General features: G+C 33.2%; 1 protein-coding gene across 1 annotated transcript; it reads left to right on the top strand.

The window, feature by feature from the left end:
* Nucleotides 1-3222: 3222 nt before the first annotated feature.
* On the top strand, nt 3223-13295 carry LOC143049107 (uncharacterized). The gene is made up of 6 exons (XM_076222875.1): nt 3223-3278; nt 3881-4249; nt 8370-8723; nt 9723-10532; nt 11450-11547; nt 12835-13295. The coding sequence occupies exons 1-6, from the start codon at nt 3242-3244 to the stop codon at nt 12889-12891; spliced, it is 1725 nt and encodes a 574-aa protein (XP_076078990.1). The 5' UTR covers nt 3223-3241; the 3' UTR covers nt 12892-13295.
* The last annotated feature ends 10453 nt before the right edge of the window (nt 13296-23748 follow it).

Here is a 23748-nt window from a genome sequence, read left to right as displayed (position 1 = left end):
ATTGACTTCATTTTCAGGGTTCAGCTTCAGCACGAAAAAAAAGTAAGTTTTTTTTTGTTATGTGAAATACTCACTTATAATGAGTTGTGTAATAATTTAATTGGTATATGTTATCCTAGCAAGGTCTACATATCCGTCAGATTGGGATCATCTGGCCTCTATCTCTTATTTTATGGATCTTTGATCAGGAATACATTTGTGGTCATGTCTGTATTTCAAATACTTTACACATAAGGTCAAATAAATTTTGTTGTGTCGAATGATTGTAAGAGAAACATGTCAGACTGGCAGGATTCATCTGACCTCATTTTCATGGTTTATGTTTATCAGAAACTGTAAGCAATAGTCAACAATAATTGGTTTATGTAATGATTACTAGATGTCTGTCTGGCAGGGTTTATCATACCTTGACTACTTTTTAATGGTCATTTCCGTATCGCGGATACTACAAGCAACACGTCAACTATATTCGTTGTATCGAATCATTGCACTGTGTTCAGTGTGTGTTATCTTGAAGGATTCGTATGACCTTTATCTCATTTTAATGGTTTATTGGAACGTTCTCAATTATCGTAATTAGGTTTGTTTCTGAGAATACATCCGAATTTAGAAAGTCTACCTACGATAGGATCTTTCCTTGATATTGGCAGAGTTGTACGAATTTAAAGACCTCTCTCAGCCTTAGCCTAAAACTTTCGTATATCTCAATAAATAAGTACTGCTGGTTGCAAGTACTGTTTATACAGGCTTCATTAACATGCTGTGCTCCTGATACAAAACTTAATTCAAAAAGTAAAATAACAAAAATACCGAACTCCGAGGACAATTCAAAACGGAAGGCCATTAAAACAATGGCAAAATCAAAAGCTCAAACACATCAAACGAATGGATAACACCATCCTGACTTGGAACAGGCTTTTTCTCATGATGAAAACGGTGGATTAAACTCTGTTTTTATTGCTAGCTAAACCTCTCGCTTGTATGATAGTCTCCAAATCCCATGATATTGACAACGATGTGTGAACAAAACACACACAATAGCTCAATATTTAAAAAAAATTGGGGTACAGCAACAGAGCTTTTTTTTTTTTAGAATGAATGAAATTGACTGTAAATTAAGGCAACAGTAGTACATCGCTGTTCACGCATCAATCCATGGACAAAAAACAAAATCGGGGTAACAAACTAAAACTGAGGGAAACGCATTAAATATAAGAGGAGAACAACGACACAACACTACAATGTAACACACACAGAAACGGACCAAGCATCAGACAAAATCCCACGAGAATAACAAATATAACATCAAAACCAAATACATGAAGTAGCGTGACACGTCTTATCACAATATGAATTCACATTCAAAAATAAGAGAAAACAAACGACGCAACGTTAAAATGTAACACACACAGAAACGAACTATAATATAACAATGGCCATATTCCTGACTTGGTACAGGACATTTTTAAAGGAAAAAATGGGGGGTTGAAGCTGGTTTTGTGGCATGCTAAACCTCCCCTTTTATAGCCATGTGAAACATAACATTAAAATGACAACTCAACACCACAGGACTACAATATAAATAAATTGGAGAATACAATTGACAAAGAAACACAAAGAAAAGTTTTACAGTCACCACCAATATTTGGTTGAGTTGTATGATGTGTGTTTCAACTAACTTGTTACTTGTTTTCGTGGTCTTTGATTTTTATAAACCAGGTTAGTAAATTTATGTTTTTATTTGTCTCTGGCTTGCCGGAGCGGAGGAGCCATTAAGTTTTACACTTGTCCATCTGCATGTCCGTCCGTCCCGAAATTGAATTTTGGTCCCTTTAGTTTGCATCAACCAATTTTATTTTTACTCTTATACACATAGCTTATTACCACAAACACACATCCAGTGTGAATTATAATGGAGTCACGTTTATTGTTCTACAGTTATGCCCTTTACAAATGGACAAATTGCCGAACTTGTCGTTGTCGTTCTCTAATTAGTTATCAAAGGTACCAGGATTATAACTTAGTACGCCAGACGCGCGTGTTGTCTACATAAGACTCATCAGTGACGCTCATATCAAAATATTTATAAAGTCAAACAAGTACAAAGTTGAAGAGCATTAATTACGTTCACAACCAAATGTTATGAAACTTATACACAATGATTTTTGCCACAACACTTATGTCAAGTACGAATTTGAGTAGCCTCATTTTTACCGTTCTAGAATTATGTCCATTTATAAGGTTATATGCAAGCATAAATTTGTACATTGATTTTTTTCTTCCTTTTCTTGAATTCATCCGAAATCGAACATCGGTAAACAAGTCGCCTAAAATTATTACCAACAGTTTGATAAATAATGCTTTAATAACCATACCCAACATTGCTTGGTAAGAATCATAGCTAAAGCCTAACAGACGTCAGATATGCCAACACTATTACCAAAAATTTAACATGGAAACGTATGAAATTCGATTCCTGAGACGAGAGGAATACTTGCTCAAATCTCTTTTTAATATGATGCTTTATTGAGTGTACTTTATGTTTTAGTAGTAACTTAGTTTACTTACCCTACTATTTTTTATTGCCTTTTAATTAGATAACTATTTGGTTAAAAATACTTTCATTTAATTAATAGAAGTAGTTATGACTTTTGTGACTAACTGATAAGCCATGTGTGTAATAATTAGGTTTATATTTTTATTGATCTGATATGAACGCATGCATGTCAGCCAGACAATTTGCGTTGAATTTTATTTGCGTGATCTAATAAGAATTGCTAAAAATAAATTAATACAATATTCTGTATATGGTCAAATATAATCATATTTGAGGCCTATATATATTATTCAATTGTATACTTATATTTTTCGTGTCATCATTTCCGTATCGTGTTCTTTTTATAATGAAAGTTTAAAAAGCTCTGATCCGTGTTGTAACAATATTCAAAATAGGTGTTTGATTCAATTCATGATAAAGAAAGAATCGTTTAATTAACATGTTTTATAGAATACACAAGGATGGTATTAGTATTTAATACGATTGCAATTAGCTTTTAAATCTGAAACAGTTGTACCTTAACGTTATTATTTAGTCGTTTGACCCTTATCAAAAACCTATATTAATTAAGCAATCTTTTAATAACATATTGTAATTTGGTGCTTTGTTAAAATACAGATACTTGTTGATACTGTTTAAATGTTTGTGTATAGTATAATGGGTGACATAAATTTTAAACACTGTATGGTAATTTGTGGATATCTTTTTCTATTATTGAAAGGTATGTTAGGTTTTTGATGCGAGAGAAACGTTTCTTATCTACCATACAATGATCCCTTATCTCATTTTCTAGAATATTTGATATCAATGAGATGATTTAAGTTCGAAATTGTAAAGTATTCATGGACATTTAATGATTAGAAAGTCTAAAAAAAAATAAGTTTTAAAATTTCATACAATTTGTGATTATTTTTTGCTTGAAAACTTATAAATTATATGTTAACACCATATCAAATAAAAAGTGCTTTGGACAACTTAACGTGGTCGTACTTCTTCCAACAATGAGAAAATAAATACCGTATATTATATGGCAATCATAATATAAAAGGCAGTGGGAAGATAAGAAATTAAACAATTCAAAAGAGACATATCCAGAAAGTTTAAGCATCTCTTGGACCAATTTCGTTAAATGACATTGTCTATTCATATACTGTTCTTCCTACATCATTTAAAGTTAATTTTAGCTCAAAAATAGTTGCCAAACGTTATTAACGTCACAAATTTTAGTTTTCAATGACATAAGACCTACTTTAAGATGTGTTTCCAATTAAATCATGGATACATGATACAACTTGTAATTTAAATAGGGTTTTTTATGTTTAGGAATTTCAACGTTAAAACTCAAATCCTACTCTGCATGTTATGGTACATTGAATGAAAACTTTCTCAGACCATCATGTGCGACAGGAGAGAAAATGGCCGTTGTTGGTATTTATGCATTGGCAAAAGAACTGGGCACGTCATGTCCAATACAGGTTACAACACCGAATACTGTACCGGTCTCATGCTGTCAGTACGACCCAACCGACTGCTCCATTCGTTACGTTGGGGCCACATACAGGCTATATTATCAACAGTGTAACGGGAACATCGGATGCACCAGACAAGTATCATGGATATCTACAACTTGTAATCAAACTGTTCATCTGGCCAGTACCAACTATATGAAGATGGATTACTATTGTATTTCCGGTATTTCTAAAAAAAATAATAGTTTTAAATGTTTATTTGTTTTGTTTGACTTAACAAATGCTAAGGTGAAAGCAAAAGGAATTGTGTCCATTATAAAAAAAAAACATCTGATCGTTTACGTTTGAGGTGTTTTAGCATTTGAGTTCGGTATTTTTTTTAATTTTCATTCACGTCTTTTTTTAACAGTAAAACCAGATAGGCATTAATAAACAATGTAATATTATACCACTATGCTGTACACAATTTTAGCACTCGTTCATTACCCTTTTGAAAACAAGAATAATAGTACGGTGACCGAGTAAGGAAAAGTCGCTTATTTAAGGATTTTAATTGTCATTCGGACTGTACGGCTATAAATTACAGTATTGGTAGTTCAAAGGTTTAACTTAACATTTTGCTTGTCAAAAAATCGTACGGTGCAATTTTTGTAAAATGGGCTTTGAAGTACGTTAGCTTACTTGAAAGACAAATCGACTTTGATAAGGTTTGAGGTCTTAATTGTAAAAGAACATCCATTATATGATTTCTGTTATTATATACATTGTTGTTACACTTTATTTTAACAATTTCAAATAAAGTTTTGCAAAATTAGTCCGTTATCAAAGAGTTTTTGTAAAAGATAAACACAACGAATAATTTGCATGTAAAAGAGTACGTTTCAATTCAATTTCATCATTTGTTTTTACGCAAAATGTAAAATAATCAACATTTATATGATATTTCATACCTTTATTAATCAATAATTTCAAATTCATTTATCTCAGAAGGATTAATTCAACAATTCGAGCCAAACACAAGTCCTAACGCTCATATGACGGAGCTATTCGAAACTCATATACAGGCTCTTATAGATACATACAAGCAATGGGGATGTGCTGTATAACTTAAATTCAAATACTGGGATATTTTTTGAAGCCGTAGAAATTTTGTTAGAGCAGTACGAGAGCGTAATTTTTCACTTCTTTGAGATCGTCATCTCAAATGCAACCTTCTATTTCTAACCAATCGGACCAATTACTGAAGGTGAATGCCAGTTTACATACTCGATATGCTTCAACTTTCTGAGAATATTCGATCACCTTTTATAGAGTGCGACTTTGTTATTAGACAGATAAAAAACCCCAAGGGCATCAGGGGTCACTAAAGGCATAACAAATAATCAAAAGTCTGCGCTTGTTAGATGGAACCTTACTGGACATTTCCTAGAATCCCATGGACGTGTAATACTGGAAAGGGCTGGAATTGCTGTAAATAATGCATATTCACACGAGAAAACAAAACCAACAGCAATGAAAAGAGATGAAGAACATGTTATTGCCATTGTGAACCATCTTAATGTACCAAGACTGATCCCTTTGATGTGGAATCCCATCCTCCATGCCTTATCAATATCTCTTCTGGAGTGCATGCTACAAGAGATGTTCAAGATTCTTTGCACACACCTGTCGAGGAAGGCTTGATTGAACATGTCCAGACATTTAATCACTAGTACTCTTTTTTCAGGTCATTCATGGAGTTTCTATAGTCCAATATCAAAGTCAAAACTAAAAACGTTTGAAAACATGACCACAAAAACAAACCTTAAATGTAAATCGGGAGAAATAATTTCAGGTCACATAAATACATAACTTGTATTAAGACGTGCACTGATTTTGGTAAAATGTACAGATGATGTTACAATAGAAAATGTGCTGTCGCACCCTGTAGGTCCCATTCCAATTTCCCTTTTTCACGATGACGGCATCATGAGAAAATCATGCAAGTCTGATTTGGTGAAGCAATTAGAATCCCTCACAACTTAGTTACATCAGAGATGGTATGGCATTGGTTCAATGTATTGATGTTAAGAGAAGTAAAACATTCGGTGACTTTGCAGCTGACTTTTGAAAAAAATGTGTCCCAATGAATTTCTTTAGCGCATACAGTAGCAGATGTCTTTGACTGCTACGCCATGAACAACTCTATTAAGTCTGTGCAAAGGGAACACCGCACACAGACTATAGCCTGACTTGAAGAATTTTTTTTCTCTTATAGAAAACAAACAGACTCTTCTTTATTTCTTTGGTAGTTTTCTTCTTCAAATGTTGACAAATCCCCTATGATTCCATCTGATGTGTGCTTAACTTAGCCGGAACGTTTGTAAATCCCGAAATTGTCAAAGTTATGTATACCAACACTATTAATGACTGTCGTAACTTGTTTAGAACTCAAAAGAGGAGGCCGATACTCGTATGATACTCAATGCAATAACTTTGACACAAAAGAGTGGAAGAACAATCATACGGACCTCTAATACGAATATGATTGTTCTGTGTGTTCAATACTATAATTATATGACACATACAAGCGAGCTGTGGGTTCAGATGGGGAACATTAACAGTATTAAGAATGGGCGAGGATTGTTACCCATTCAACAACTATGTGCTTGTCTTTCCCCAACAATTAGTAAAATATTGCCTGCTGTTCATGCATGTACCGGATGCGACACAACTTCTTCTCTGTTTGAAGTAGGTAAACAAACTGCCTATACGACTTTGAAGGACACGCACGACTATTTCAGTTGTTTGCAGTGCTTCTGTAGTATTGACAAAGATGAAGCCCTTGTTTGGGCATGAAAGTTAATTTAAAGCTTTATGATCAGATAAATCTCTTTAAATCAGTCCATCATGTCAGATATACATACAATGCGCGTCAAGCGTGTCTTCAGTAAAGATGTAAGTTTAGACAGGTTACCTCCCTGTGAAGCGGCATTGAAACAGCATGTTTTACGTGCTTCGTTTTAAACTAAAATGCGGACCGCATTACACAATGATTGCTAACCTCCCTATTCCGTCAATTTTACAGTACGGTTGTCGAGAGTTTAATGAGTCATTGCAACCCGTGTATTTTAAAGGGCAGAATTCTTGAAGTATCTTGTGATTTCATGTCTCCATGTAAAAAGTAATGTGTTTGTTCACAACTAAACCTCACGTGTTCGGAGATTTCTCCTGTAAAGGGTAAGAGTAATGTAAAAATGTCCAATCATGTTCCTTGACAGATGAACCAGAAGATACTCCTTGCTTAATTCTGTTGTGTGTATCTCTTTGATTGAATTTTTTTAATTGTAACTGTATTGAGTGGTTTTTAGTTTTAATGAATTACACGACTGAGCTTATGCAAAATACACTTTCATGATAGAAGGCTTCAGGTAAAAATAACATTGATAATGTATTGCTGAGGTTGAATGTCAGCCGGCAAGGTAACTAAGAACTGTAAATTTTTAGAATATGTGTTGATCTTGTATAATAGAACAAATGTTTGATAAACGCCAATTTTCAGAATAAATCGATTTCCTAATTCATTTTTTTTTACATTTTCGAGATAATTCATTGCTAATTAATTTGTAAAAAATGTCTGTATCTTAAATGTTACCAAAAATTGTTGTATATATCTTCAAATTTTAAAAATATTGAAGAAAAAAATAATAACAGAATTTGATCTTTGACCTTATTTTATGCAAAACTGTTACCACATTTCTTTTTGACACATAGATATTTCAAAAGTACTCATCTTTCCGAATCCAATGATATATAATATAGCCATATAGTATGTTTGACGATTAAATCTAAAAAATATTGTGTCTGGTCACCGTACTATAATAACGACTTATTTTTATATAAAACAGGCCGTAAATTTTTCTCGTTTTAATTGTTTTACTTTTTATTTGGCTGTTCGAGACCTTTTAGACGGTGTGGGTTTGAGTCATCGTCAAAGGCCGTACGGTGTCCTTTAGTTGTTAAGTTATGTGTCATTTGATCTCTTGTCAAGATTTGTCTCATTGGCAATCATAACACATCTTATCATTTTTATTGTTGACCAATTGCAAAGCAAGGATTTTTACTACCATATCAATGTGATAGTTTACAATTCTTTTCACATCTGATCGTTATCTTCTACGAATCTGATCGTTATCTTCTACGATTGTCATCATTCACAACAAAAGACAAATAAAAATAGAAAAAAAGTCGACAAGTTTCTAATATGTTTCATTCCTAATCATTATTTATTATTTGCATTGTATATGTGCATTTTACCTGGCCATCTAAAGGTTTTCTTAATAATTTGGTAATTTGGTTTTCAGATCAAGTTCTAGATTCATGTTCAAGTTTAAACACAACAGATGACAGAGTTTTCCTATGGAACCTCGGATACCCATGGACATCTCTAACAGGTTCATCAACCTGCACATGCTCAGTTGAAGCTTCATGTTACACTACTGTTAGACTAACAGCATTAGACCTTAGACTTGGTAACAGTACAACTTGTGACCAAAGTATAACAATAACAGATGGCAGGACAGTCATGACGTTTGATTGTAATGATAACAATGATTACCTACCTATTACACTGTATGTCAGTACCTCTTACTTCATACAAATACAGGTCGCTGATAACTTAGGCTTGGCAGATGGATATTATTTCCTCTTATTTGAAGGTAATTTGCTTAAAGATATTATTTTTGTAATTCAATAGGAATTTATACTATAATGTGTTACAAACTTAGAAAACAAAAGTAACCAAGTCACAACCAGAACTTAAAATCAAACCATTTGTTTGCATTATATGCATTATTTCCTTCAAAGCTATCTCATTTTTGTCGAGCCTTCGACTTTGGTCGAAAAAGCGAGACATAGCGATCTTCATTCCGTCGGTGTCGTCGTAGTTTTTGAAATTTTAATAAATTTCTTAAACTATACTGGATTTCTACCAAACTTGAACAGAAGCTTGTTTATAATCATAATTAAGATAGTATCCAGAAATAAATGTTTCTGCCGGGAAGAATTACATTCACTCTGTGGTTAAAGTTTCTAAAATTTTAATAACTTTCTTAAACTATCTTAGGTTTGTACCAAACTTTGATAGAAGCTTGTTTATGATCATAAGCTAGTATCCAGAACTAGATGTTGTAAAAAATAAATCCTCTTTTTCCGTATTTTACTTTTAAATGGACTTTGATTTTCTGACAGGAAACAACACATTAACTCTGTGGTTAAAGTTTTTAAAATTTAAATAACTTTTTATGCTATTTTTGATGTGTACCAAACTTGGACAGAAGCTTGTTTATTATCAAAAGCTAGTATCTGGAAGGAAATTTGTTGAAATATCAAGGTTGTTCAAATTTTGTACCTATGTATCTGTATTTTACTTATAAATGGACTTCATGTTTTTTTTTCCAGTATAAACATTACATCCAGTCTGCAGTTAAAGTTTTTAAAACATTTATTAAATTCATAAACTATCCTGGATTTTTACCAAACTTGGACAGAAGCTTCTTACAATAAAAAGATAATATCAAGAGGAATATTTTTATTGATTTTTTCCTCATTTTTGTTGAGCCAGTGATTTACAGTAAAAGTAGGCGAGACACTGGGTTCCGCAGAACCCTTAAGAATTTTTATGTGGTAAGTTAATATTATTATTTTGTTCTCTGTAGGAACCTCCTCTGGTGCAGAATTAACATTATCTTGTGGCAGTACAGCCCTAACTACACCTTCTATACCTTCCACTAGTTTGCCTGATTGCCCTAGTACCGATTTTACAACAGAAAGCAAAACAATTAGAACTGGCACTTCCACAGAATCTTACATCAGTTCAGAAGGTCCGACCTCATCTGTTCAAAGTACAAATATAGAATTAATGACAAGTCGAACTGTTGTCTCAACAGAGGGAACAATACCTGTCGCTTCGACAGAAACTTTCATTACTTCAGGAACTCAGATTCCATCTAGGCTAAGCACCAATGTAGAATCAATGACAATTACAACTGTTGCTGCTACGACCAACTCAACATCCAGTGTCATTAAAGATGCATATACGACTAGCGGTATACCACAAACTTTTAGTACCAACACAGACCTTACGAGTACTAGAAAAAGTGAAGTAACAACAACCAATGACGTAAAGGCAACTGAAAAAATAACTACAAAATTAAATTCAACAACAAATAACAAATTCACAATACCAAGTGGTAACACAACAAACAGATCAACAGCTGGGATATCAAATTCAACAGAAATAAACAATCTTCAAACTACCGCGGAAACAGTGACTTATTCTTCAACACAGCCAGTCTCTGTTTCTCTTGGATGGACATCAACAGTACAAAACTTAACTGTAACAAGATCTTTTACTCCAATTTCATCATCCAGTGTTATTTCTCAAAAGGCACATACAACTGAAGTTGAGCAAACAACATACACAAATGTCACATTGTCAGTTGACAAATCTTCACCAATTAGGAGCCGTAAGTTATCATGGTGAACTGCACATTTTAATTATCAGTGTTTTCAGTTTTCCCCTTAGGATTGTTTTCATATTACTAATTCTTTTGCGTCGGATATAATTTCCTTTTTTTAAGACATAATTCTGTGTTTTTTTTAATTAGTTCCTCATAATCAAGGCGATGTGGTACGTTTGACTGGCAATAAGAACGAGTATCCTCAAAAGCTATCTGACTTGGATTTAAGCAACTATTGGTCACCGTACGGCCATCAGCAATGAAAAAAATCCATAACGTATAGCAAAAAAAAAAAAAAGGTGAAAAAAATCAAAATAGAAAACTAGCAACCTCATTTATAACAAAACAGTTTACTTAAACAAATATATCAGACATCAATAATTGAAATATTCTAAAAAGAAGGTTGTGTTTTCACTCAGTTACTCAGCTTTATTTTAAAAGTTTAAATGGAGTTTAAAATTGTCGTTAGCATGTTTAAAATCGTTCTTCATTAACCTTTACTTGTACTTTGATTCAACTGTTTATATCATAATGTTAGGACGGACTTTATACGATAGAGGTCAAATCATCCCCTTTCAGATCGGATAACAGTTTTATCTTCACACCACACCAGAAAGGCTGCTGTCTCCAAACCGAATTAAGAATTGTATACTTTTGATTAATTTTCAATTGTTAATCATTTGATAAAAGATCGGAATGATAAATTTTAAGATGAACGGATCAGACTTAAGTACTAAAAAACCCAAGGCAATTTCGAAACAATAATTTGGTCTAATAATTCTACTATTTTTTAATAGTTGGTTGAACGATCCTTGTTTATAAAAGAAGAATTCTGATTCTCTAAACTATGTACTTGTCGTAGTATTCAACATCTGTTAAAAGCGTTTCAATTTTTGCTCTATGTCTATCTCTTCTGTTTTCAGCTTTGATCATTGGATTGTCCGTTACAGTTATTGTTATATGTATATTGGTTCTGTTGTTCATGCTCTATAGATATAAAAGAAAAGGACATTGTTGTATGGTAGGTATCAAAAATGTTTGAGAAAGAAAGAGAAGCTACGGAGGAGCAATAAAAAAAAAACATCGTAAGAAAAATAAAAACATACAACACCATGGTAAAAAAAATAAAAAATGATGAAAAGACACAGAAAATAACCTGAAACCATACCTGAACAAACAAAACTCTCAATAAACCGTGTCTTAATGTTGTTGTAACAGACAGGTCCACAGTTCTTGTTCCTATATTGACGCCCACCATGTTTAAATACGTTGAGTGTTAAATTTTTTAGGTATCCAAAGTAAGCTTTGCACGTTCTTTTCAATGATAATTGGTCCACGTTAACAGTTATGAATTAATCTATTTAAAAAAATTCCACAAAATCTAAATAAACATAATCAATTTTATTGAATAAGGACTTGGGTTCAAACTAAATACTTGATCATTTCAATTTTCTGCTTCTTGTAAAGACTGGTCGGCTCTGAGTCAAAATAATGTTTCCAGGTAGGGTAGTTTGTCTCCCTGCTAAGTTTAGCATTGTTAGCTATCATGCATATTAGACGCTAAGCGTTTTCGTTTAGTACTAATCAGGGTTCGTTCCTGTATCATAAAAAGTAAAATCACAAAAATACTGAACTCCGAGGGAAATTCAAACGGTAACCTAATCCCTAATCACATGGCAAAATAAAATGACAAAAAACATAAAAAACGAATGGACAACAACTGTCATATTTCTGACTTTGAACATGCATTTTCAAATGTCGAAAATGGTGGATTGAACCTGGCTAGCGCTAAACCTCTCACTTGTACGACAGTATATCCACAACTATGCCTGAACAGAACAGACATTATAAATTAAATAGTCAAACTATGGGTACATCACTGTGTTACAATCTTTAAAGAAACAATTTTACAAAAAAGCATCTGTATCATATTAACATTTTGTCGGCCCGTTATGTGTATGACATTTGCTACCAGGCAGACGCTTAACACCAATTTTTCACCATCTTCTTGACTGTCTTATTATTAATTATATAAAACATCTTTAAATAATCTGAATATGAATTATTCGATTGCTGATGTAACAGTTCCTTTCTAAGTAACAAAAATTACCCATCAAATCATTAATTGAACATGCGAAGAAAAGATTGAAAAAGTTATATTTTATTGAATAAAAATTATATTACGAATTGGCCTTGAACTTGAGGGTTTATTTATTTAAATTCATTTTAAAATATCTCTTTTTATGTTTCTGTGTTGCAATAAGTAAGATAGAATCAGAAAACTAACGTCTTATTTAAAATTTTTCAGTTTTCTCAGAGAACCAATGAAGAGAGTTGTAGAGTATATCAAATGACGAAAATCTAAATATTGAAAATTGACTTAACCATTTCAATTATCGCCTTTAATGCATTGCTTATTGGTATCAAACATCAACAAACTTTGAGTACCATGTAAAACATTAAAAATTCAGACACCAAATCTTGATTGAAAGATTTCAAGAAAACATCAAGAAGGATGTTTTTCAATAGAGATACAAACAATAATAAGAAGAGGAAGCAATACAACAAATATTCAAAGACAATGAAGAAGAGTAAGCTGGAGTGAAAACCAAAACCAAGCTTATTTAAAAACTAGTTCTTTTTCTTCTGACATCAACACCTATGCTTATGCGGATAAAAACAATGTTTTATTGATTATAAAGGTCATTGTGAGAAAGCCATAGAAATCAGTAATTTATCTCGAATCTTCACACACCCGATATATTAACATATCTTGAAATGAATATATATAAATAATTAAAATGTCAATTGTTCTTGAACAATTGAGAGGTCTTTCCTTTTATAACGTAAAATACATGTTCCAATAGACGTGAAATGCATTGAAAAGCTTTAAAACACATCGAAAATCCTTGAAATAAGGTCAAAAACACATAATTAGCTATATGGGACTTGACCTTGACCTTTGACCTTTTGACCTTTGTCAAGGTCATTAGGCCCCAATGTCATTGCTGATGACCCCATGGGTCTAGGACCTTTGGTTATGTAGTAAAAGCTGATTTTGTCTTTTCAGAAACCTAAAACAGGCTTTATGCCCCTTAAAAAAAGGTCAAATCTCTTCGGTCAAAATGTAACAAAGTTGCGAATTTATGACCCAAACATTTTCCACTATTTAAAACATCTCTAAGTATAATGGTTGCTGAGATTATCCCATAACAAGGTGTTAGGTCAAAGGTCAAGGTCAACATACAAATTTGACCTTGAGGTATTTTTCAAAGATACATGAATTGATGATGATTGGTGAAGATCCTAGGTGTCTACGACTTATAGTTTCTGAGTTTTGGTGGCCAACCGACACCGGTTAATTTTCATAGGGGCATAACCCTACCAATGAGTCGTTGAATCTTTTCGATCCAAATGTAACGAAGAACTGGGGTCTGGTCCTGAACAAATTTCACCCTTCGGTTTTTTTCTACCTATTACGGTTACGGTGTTGGAACGATAACAAGGTTTTTTGGTTTCGGAGGGATTACTCCGAACCGACAAAATATTTTGACTAACAGGGTGAGTTCCGGATAGGTATTTATGACACCGATACAAAGTGTGAACATGAAAGCAACACATCTTACGGTTTAGGCTGCTAACTTCGTCAAAGTTTGGCGGAAGAATAATAATAATAATTAAACTGTCAATTGTTCTTGAACAATTGAGAGGTCTTTCCTTTTGTAATGTAAAATACATGTTCCAACAGACGTAGAATGTATTGAAGAGGTCAAGGTCAACCTTAAAAAGCTCGAAAACACATTAAAAATCCTTTATATAAGGTTAAAAACACTAAATTCGCTATTTTGGATATGACCTTGACCTTTGACCTTTTGACCTTTGTCAAGGTCATTAGTCCCCAATGCCATTACTGAAGACCCCAAGGGTCTAGGACCTTTGGTTATATAGTAAAAGCTGATTTTGTCTTTTCAGAAACCTAAAACAGGGGTTATGCCCCTTATAAAAAGGTCAAATCTCTTCGGTCAAAATGTAACAAAGTTGCGCCATAATGACCCAAACATTTTCCACTATTTAAAACTTCTGTAAGTATAATAGTTTCTGAGATTATCCCATAACAAGGTGTGAGGTCAAAGATCAAGGTCAACATACACATTTGACCTTGAGGTGTTTTTCAAAGATACATGAATTCATGATGAATGGTGAAGATCCTAGGTGTCTACGACTTGCGGTTTCTGAGTTTTGGTGGTCAACCGACACGGGTTAATTTTCATAGGGGCATAACCCTACCAATGAGTCGTTGAATCTTTTCGATCCAAATGTAACGAAGAACCGGGGTCTGGTCCTGAACAAATTTCACCCTTTGTTTTTTTTCTACCTATTACGGTTATGGTGTTGGAACGATAACAAGGTTTTTGGGTTTCGGAGGGATTACTCCGAACCGACAAAATATTTCGACTCACAGGGTGAGTTCCAGATAGGTATTCATGACATCTATACAAAGTGTGAATATGAAAGCGACACGTCTTACGGTTAACGCGGCTAAATTTGTCAAAGTTTAACGGAAGAATAATAATAATAATAATAATAATAATAATAATAAACAGAAGAAATACAGTAAGGTCTTTCCCTTTTGTAAAAGGAAAGACCTTAATAATAAACAGAAGAAATACAGTAAGGTCTTTCCCTTTTGTAAAAGGAAAGACCTTAATTAAAATGTCAATTGTTCTTGAACAATTGAGAGGTCTTTCCTTTTATAATGTAAAATATATGTTCAAATAGACGTAGAATGTATTGAAAAGCTTTAAAACACACTGAAAATCCTTTAAATAAGGTCAAAAACACATAATTCGCTATATGGGACATGACCTTGACCTTTGACCTTTTGACCTTTGTCAAGGGCATTAGTCCCCAATGTCATTGCTGAAGACCCCATGGGTCTAGGACCTTTGGTTATATAGTAAAAGCTGATTTGTCTTTTCAGAAACCTAAAACAGGGGTTATGCCCCTTATAAAAAGGTCAAATCTCTTTGGTCAAAATGTAACAAAGTTGCGCCTTAATGACCCAAACATTTTCCACTATTCAAAACTTCTGTAAGTATAATGGTTTCTGAGATTATCCCATAACAAGGTGTTGGGTCAAAGGTCAAGGTCAACATACAAATTTGACCTTGAAGTATTTTTCAAAGATACATGAATTGATGATGATTGGTGAAGATCCTAGGTGTCTACGACTTACGGTTTCTGAGTTTTGGTGGCCAACCGACACCGGTTAATTTTCATAGGGGCATAACCCTACCAATGAGTCGTTGAATCTTTTCGATCCAAATGTAACGAAGAACCGGGGTCTGGTCCTGAACAAATTTCACCCTTCGGTTTTTTTCTACCTATTACGGTTACGGTGTTGGAACGATAACAATGTTTTGGGGTTTCGGAGGGATTACTCCGAACCGACAAAATATTTCGACTCACAGGGTGAGTTCCGGATAGGTATTCATGACACCGATACAAAGTGTGAACATGAAAGCGACACGTCTTACGGTTACGGAGGCTAACTTCGTCAAAGTTTGGCGGAACAAAAAGAATAATAATTAAACTGTCAATTGTTCTTGAACAATTGAGAGGTCTTTCCTTTTGTAATGTAAAATAATTGTTCAAATAGACATAGAATGTATTGAAAAGCTTTAAAACACACTGAAAATCCTTTAAATAAGGTTAAAAACACTAAATTCGCTATATGGGATATGACCTTGACCTTTGACCTTTTGACCTTTGTCAAGGTCATTAGTCCCCAATGTCATTGCCGAAGAGCCCATGGGTCTAGGACCTTTGGTTATATAGTAAAAGCTGATTTTGTCTTTCCAAAAACCTAAAACAGGTATAATGCCCCTTAAAAAAAGGTCAAATCTCTTCGGTCAAAATGTAACAAAGTTGCGCCGTAATGACCCAAACATTTTCCACTATTCAAAACTTCTGTAAGTATTATGGTTTTTGAGATTATCCCATAACAAGGGGATAGGTCAAAGGTCAAGGTCAACATACAAATTTGACCTTGAGGTATTTTTCAAAGATACATGAATTGATGATGAATGGTGAAGATCCTAGGTGTCTACGACTTACGGTTTCTGAGTTTTGGTGGTCAACCGACACCGGTTAATTTTCATAGGGGCATAACCCTACCAATGAGTCGTTGAATCTTTTCAATCCAAATGTAACGAAGAACCGGGGTCTGGTCCTGAACAAATTTCACCCTTTGTTTTCTCTCCACCTTTTACCGTTACGGTGTTGGAACGATAACAAGGTTTTTTGGTTTCGGAGGGATAACTCCGAACCGACAAAATTTTTCGACTAACAGGGTGAGTTCCGGATAGGTATTCATGACACGAATACAACGTGTGAATATGAAAGCGACACGTCTTACGGTTACGGAGGCTAACTTCGTCAAAGTTTGGCGGAAAAAGAATAATAATAATAATAAACAGAAGAAATACAGTAAGGTCTTTCCCTTTTGTAAAAGGAAAGACCTTAATAATAATAATCAGAAGAAATACAGTAAGGTCTTTCCCTTTAGTAAAAGGAAAGACCTTAATTAAGATATTGTTCAATTATTTAAAATATAATATATTATAGTTTTATGCATATACGCTAATATAGCATTTAGCTGCGCAAATTATATGTAAATCACAGAAATTAATCAGTTCTTTAAAAGAGGGACGAAAGATACCAAAGGGACAGTCAAACTCATAAATCTAAAACAAACTGACAACGCCATGGCTAAAAATGAAAGACAAACATACAACAACACACATGACACAACATAGAAAACTAAAGAATAAACAACACGAACCCCACCAAATAACTAGGGGTGATCTCAGGTGATCCGGAAGGGTAAGCAGATCCTGCTCCACATGTGGAACCCGTCGTGTTGGTTATGTGATAACAAATCCGGTAAATAGTCTAATTCGGTAGGTCACATTAATGAAAGGGAAGAGGATTGTAGTCACGACGTAAGGAACATATTCGATATCATTTGTGAAACGGTTATAACGGTCAACCAACTCGTGATGGCGTCCGTAAAATTTACGAAGGGATGATTTCAACTTCACCATTTGTAACTCTTGGTTTAATAGCTACCTTGTGAGCAGCAACCCTCTAGAAAATCATGATAGGAATTGCAAGCACGGGAATATCGTATCAATTGGAAAATATATACCCCGTATGCAGGTGCTGCTGGAATGTTGCTCCTTAGAAACGGAAAGTTCACAATTGGGAAGTTGAAATCATCTCTTTTGTCGTAAAGTTTTGTTTCAACCGACCCTCATTGTCAATTTCTAGATAAGATATGAGGCCGACTTAACTGTATCTGTAGTATCCTTTATCTCTAGCTCGATGGGATAGATGCGTTCCACATAGTCACCAAGTTTTGAATTATTTATTGAAAGAACTTAATTATACATATTTAAAAAAATAGCCCTTATTAGCTCACCGGACCCCATGTGAGCTTATGTCATCACTTGGCATCCGTCGTCGTCCGTCGTTTCTCGTATCCTAAGTTTTGATCCATCGACAAACATGGCCGCCATGGCTAAAAATAGAACATAGGGGTCAAATGCAATTTTTGGTTTATATCTCAAAAACTGAAGCTTTTTTTTTAGCAAATATGACAAGGGGTTATGTTGTTCAATTGGTCTAAGATCTATCAGCCCTGAAATTTCAGACGAATCGAACAGCTCATTGATGAGTTGCTGCCACTAAATTGGTAGTTTTAAGGAAATTTTGCAGTTTTTGTTACTATCTTGAATATTATCATAGATAGATTTACTGTAAACAGCAATAATGTTCACCAAAGTAAGATCTACAAACATAATAAATGACCAAAATTGTGAATTAACACCTTAAAGGGACATTAGCTAACATATTATTTTTTTCTCGACTCAATCAGTAATGAAATACAAAGAGTGAAATAATAATTCCATTTTAGTAGCCAATAAGGTTCAATTTGGTCAAAATAAGCAAAAAAACATTGATTATGATTTATTCACTTCCAAGTGAATAATTCGACCTCATTCAATCTGAATCCGTATTCATGTGAACTTTATTTTAAACCCTTACCTTGAGATGGATAACACGTGAATTGTATGTGTAAAGTTATTTTACGGAAGAGAATGTCAACATTGAAAGTGGTACAAAGGTAAATCATTTAATTGACTTATTCGATCCACAAATAAACATTCGAATACAGGTACAAACGTTGATAAGCATTTATTTTTTATCTGTAATATGAAATTAAATAGACCTATAATAATCCAACAGCACGTGTTTGCTTTTTCGATCCATCGACAAACATGGCCGCCATGTCTTAAAATAAAACATAGGGGTCAAATGTAGTTTTTTGCTTATATCTCAGAAACTAAAAATATTTAGAGCAAATCTGACAAAGGATAAAACTTTTGAAAAGGTCGAAATGTATAAGCACTGAAATTTTCAGAAAAACCAAACAACCTATTGCTGGATTGCTGCCACTAAATTGGTTATTTTAATGAACTTTAGAAGTTTTTTGTTATTATCTTGAATATTCTTGAAGATAAAATTAACTGTAAACAAAAAATGTTCAACAAAGTAAGATCGACAATTTTTTTTATATGACCAATTATGTCAATTGACCCTTAAGGAATTATAGCCCTTTAAGGACAATTTTACACAAGTTGCATATGTTTTTTTCCTTATTCACGAAGAAACATAGACACTTTGGCTCAAATGGAACATATGGGTAAAATGCATTTATTTTCTTTTGAAGAAAATATGAAAGCTACAATGAACATTTAAATTGCACTCATTAATATATATTTTGAAAGCAAAAATTATCATTGATGAAAGTTTTAAGCAAAACAATAACTGATGAGCGATTCAGACTATTGAGAGCCTCTTGTTTAAAGTCCTCTTTCAGCATGTCAAATGGACGTCCCTAGATAGGTTTTGACAAAAAACCCCATTCAAAGTCATCTGCCAACTTTTGAATTCCAATGACTCTTATATCACAAAGTACAATAATCTCGTATTTCCTTGTGAGTTTCAAGAAAGCTTCAGAAGTAGATCTACTAAAACTCGATATTTTCTTTTTAATTGACAAAGTTGTACGCCTCAAATTAAATTTTTTGGCAAACATAACGATTTTGACCTGCCAATTGCCAAAGACACATTTTCAGCAGTAACTTGCGTTGTGACGATCACAAAGAGTCTCCATATCTATACATACGTTAAGCTCGGGAATGACATAAACCTTGCAACAGAGTAAGAAGAAAAACATATGAAATCGACAATACCGAAGTTTTACAGAATTTACCGCCAACTGATCGCAACTAACAAGCGACATTTTTGCGCTGTCTTTAATATTTAGATACCAGTAAACTAGTTTTATTTGTAAATTTACAGATTGAGTCCAATTCCTGTCCAATATGTGTGTGACTTGTTGTACCTTGTGTTTCACACGCATATGAGACGCTTATAAACATGTTAACGCATTTGGTCTCTCCCCATTTCATGTGCATGCAATTTTCTCAGTTTATTTTATATACCTTGATATATATCTGTTTAAGATTGGTGAACTTTGAACACCAGTTAACTGCTGTTGTCTTGAATGGCATAGTTAAATTATAATATCCCAAAAGTTTTATTTACCCTTAATAACTGTGATTGAAGACTCAAACAGGTATCAAATATGTATACACCATTAGCAGAAATAGAAAAAAAGGACTTGCACATTGCTTAAAAACGGACCCCGAGACAAGGGGAGCACTTTCAATATGATGTTTTATTGAGTTTGCTTTATGTTTTGATATCAACTTTCAATTTGTTGGTTAAAATTCTAAACCTTCTTCTCTGTTAAACTGCATTCAAATTAGACTATAAAAGTTATTTAAAAGTTTTAAAAACTATTAATACAGAAAAAATGAAATCTTACAGATAATCGTTGAACTATAGCATCATAGTAATTGTAAGACTAACTTATCAACCATGTGTGTAACAATATGGTTTATTTCTTAAAGCTCTGGTATGCATGATGCATGTCATCAATACAAACTGTGTAGATTTTATTTGCGTGATCTCTTATAAAAACTAATATTAAAAAAGATAATAAATACAATACTGACAATTTCCTATTTATGGTAAGATATAAACATGTTTGAGGCCAAATGTATATTTTTCAATTTATAATAACATTTTTCGAATCATTATTTCCTTATCGTATTCAGTAGATTATGAAAGTTCAAAAAGTTCTGATCCATGTTGTAACACTATTCAAAATAATTGTTTTAATTTGATTGAATTTATGATAAAGGGAGGATTCATTAATCTATCTGTTTGTTTGAGAAATTCACAAGGATGGTATTAGTAATATGATTACAAAAACACAAACTTTTGTAACTAAAATAATTGTATGTCATTTGTATTCTCACGTTGTTTGATCCTTATAATAGGCCTATATAATTAATGCTATATTTCTAAAGCATATTTTTGTTTGGTGCTTTGTTAAAATGCAGATTGAAACTATTTAATATATGTGTAAAGTATGATGGTTAACATAAATTCTAAACTCTATGTATTAGTTTGTGGATGTTTTTTTCTTTTCTTCAAAGGTATGTAAAGACTTTGTAACGAAATACACGTTTTTCTTCCACCATTCAGTCTTTTTTTCATTTCATCTATAATATTTGGAATTAATGAAATGAATAAAGAACAAAATTTGTAAGGAATCATGGACATTCAATTTCCAAAGGGTCTTTATTTTCAGTGGTTTCCAAAAAATAAGTATTCATATATTTCATACAATATACAATAAAACCGGTTGATTTATTTATTTTCGAGGGTACCAATAATTATGGATTGAGGGAAAATTGTTATTTTATTGTTTTTGTTTTTCTATAGTCTGTATACTATTCTTTAGAGGCATTGTACCTCTTTGGGCATTTAAATTCATGTACGTTGAAAGGGCTGTGCGCATAAAAATGGGACCGTTCGACATTCGACAATGAGGAAACCTATACCACGTACAAAGTATACGGTAACGAAGCATAAAAAAGGGTACCTGGATGACTAAAATATAAACAATTTGTAAGAGAAAACTATTAGATAGATAAAACAATTGCGAAGGACGAAACGCACTAAAATACTAGAACACAGGGTCCGGTCTTTTAAAAGACAACGAAAGACCTTGTCTATATTGGAAGTTGTAAATAAAAAAAAGTGTTCAACCTTTATCAGTAAATTACATTAACGTCATTCAACGGTTCCATTTTCTGCACCAGATGCGCATTACGCAAATAATTGTACCTTCACTGATGCACAAGGTGAAAACATGTAAAAACCAAAAACTTATTAAAAGAAAAGAAGAGCTTGTAAACCAAAAAGGGACAAAAAGTATGGCCAAAGTAGTGAAAGGAAACAGAGCTTTGTATGACGAGGATAAATTCCATGATTTAAAATAATTTCCAATCTTTGTTCAAGAAATCATTTTTGTAGCAAACTATCCTTGTTTTCATCCCAGTATAAAAGTTATGACAACTAGGCTGGTGATACGTTCGGGAACTAACAGGAAGGTATCGAACCGGTGGTAGTAATAAGATTCAGATTTGTTTTCCAATAATTGGAGTCAATTCATTTATTTTTTTTATGTTTAGGAATTTCTACGTTAGAACTCAAATCCTACTCTGCATGTTATGGGATATTATTTGAAAACTTCTTACAACCATCATGTTCAACAGGAGAGAAAATGGCCGTCGTTGGTCTCACTGCCTTGGCAAAAGAACTGAGTACAGCATGTCCATTAGAGGTCTTAACACCGAATACTGTACCAGAAACATGTTGTCAATACAACCCGATTGACTGTTCTATACGTTACGTAGGGTCCACATATAGGATTTATTATCAAGTGTGTAACGGGAAAGAAAATTGCGCAATACAAGTATCATGGGTAGTTACAACTTGCAATCGGACTGTTTATTTTACCAGGACCAATTATATGAAGTTGGATTACTATTGTATTTCCGGTATGTAAACAATGATAGATCTAAATGGGTTTTAATTATTTTAATTAGCTGTTACAAATGCAAAGTAAAAGACTGTAACCTTTGTACATAACCAAAATTATTGTTTACATATTTTTTAAACAGTTGAACCAGCCAAAAAGTACCAATTGCAATTTTATACAATAATTCACAGTCTTACAACTCTATTGAAAGCAAAAATAATAGAGACTTAAGTTGACCAGAAATAACTTGTAAATATGTGTCAATTAAACTCTTTTCGGATCTATCGCCGTCTACTAAGATCGCAGCCATTCATACCAAAATACAAATTAAATTCGACTAGAAAAAATGCAATCAAATATCTGATATTGTCTATTCAAATCAAAATTTATTATTGCCATTGTACATATAAAATTTATAACGGGGATTGGAAATGTGTCAGTGAAACAAAAAAAAAAGCAGAAAACAGTCCAAGGCGACCAATGGGGCTTCAACGCAGCAGTGTACCTGTCCATTCCAAACATTGTTGTGATAATATTGCGTTTTGTTTTTTAGATCAAGTTCTAGACCCTTGTTCTAGTTTAAACACAAAAGACAGCAAAGTTTTTCTGTGGAACCCTGGATATCCATCAGCCCCTCTAACAGGATCTTCTACCTGCACATGCTCAGTTGAAGCTTCATGTGTTACTAGTATAAAATTAACAGCAATAGACCTGCGATTAGGTACCATGACAACTTGTGACCAAAGCATAACAATAACAGATGGCCCAACAGTAATTATATTTGATTGTTATGATAACAATGATTACCTTCCTACCCTACTGTATGTCAGTACATCTCACTTCATACAAATACAAATCGATGATAACTTAGGCTTGGCAGATGGATATTACTTTCTCTTACTTCAAGGTAATTTGCTTAAAGACTCAATTTTGAAATTCATCTGGATTAGATTCCAAGATTTTTCACTTAATTCAAAAACTTAAGCAATTCAGTCACAGTCTGAACTTTGAACTGAAACTCAAACATTTTTCGTCTTACATGCCAAAAAAATACATTATTTACTGCTAAGTTATGTATTTTCTTAAGGAAAATTTGAAATCATTATTTCGTTCTCTCTAGGAAAATTGTCTGGTGCAGAATTAACATTATCCTGTGGCAGTGCAGCCCTAGCTACTCCTTCTGTTCCTTCCACTAGT

This window comes from Mytilus galloprovincialis, chromosome 10 (genome assembly GCF_965363235.1).
Source record: "Mytilus galloprovincialis chromosome 10, xbMytGall1.hap1.1, whole genome shotgun sequence".
NCBI classification, from domain to species: domain Eukaryota; kingdom Metazoa; phylum Mollusca; class Bivalvia; order Mytilida; family Mytilidae; genus Mytilus; species Mytilus galloprovincialis.
Note: the sequence above shows the minus strand (reverse complement) of the source record. Positions and strands in the feature narration are given on the sequence as shown.

Coding starts and splice junctions, on each gene's coding strand:
- LOC143049107 (XM_076222875.1), top strand. CDS start 3,242: ATGGTAATTTGTGGATATCTTTTTCTATTATTGAAAG. Junction 3,279..3,880: donor TCTTTTTCTATTATTGAAAG/GTATGTTAGGTT, acceptor TTTTATGTTTAG/GAATTTCAACGTTAAAACTC. Junction 4,250..8,369: donor GGATTACTATTGTATTTCCG/GTATTTCTAAAA, acceptor TTTGGTTTTCAG/ATCAAGTTCTAGATTCATGT.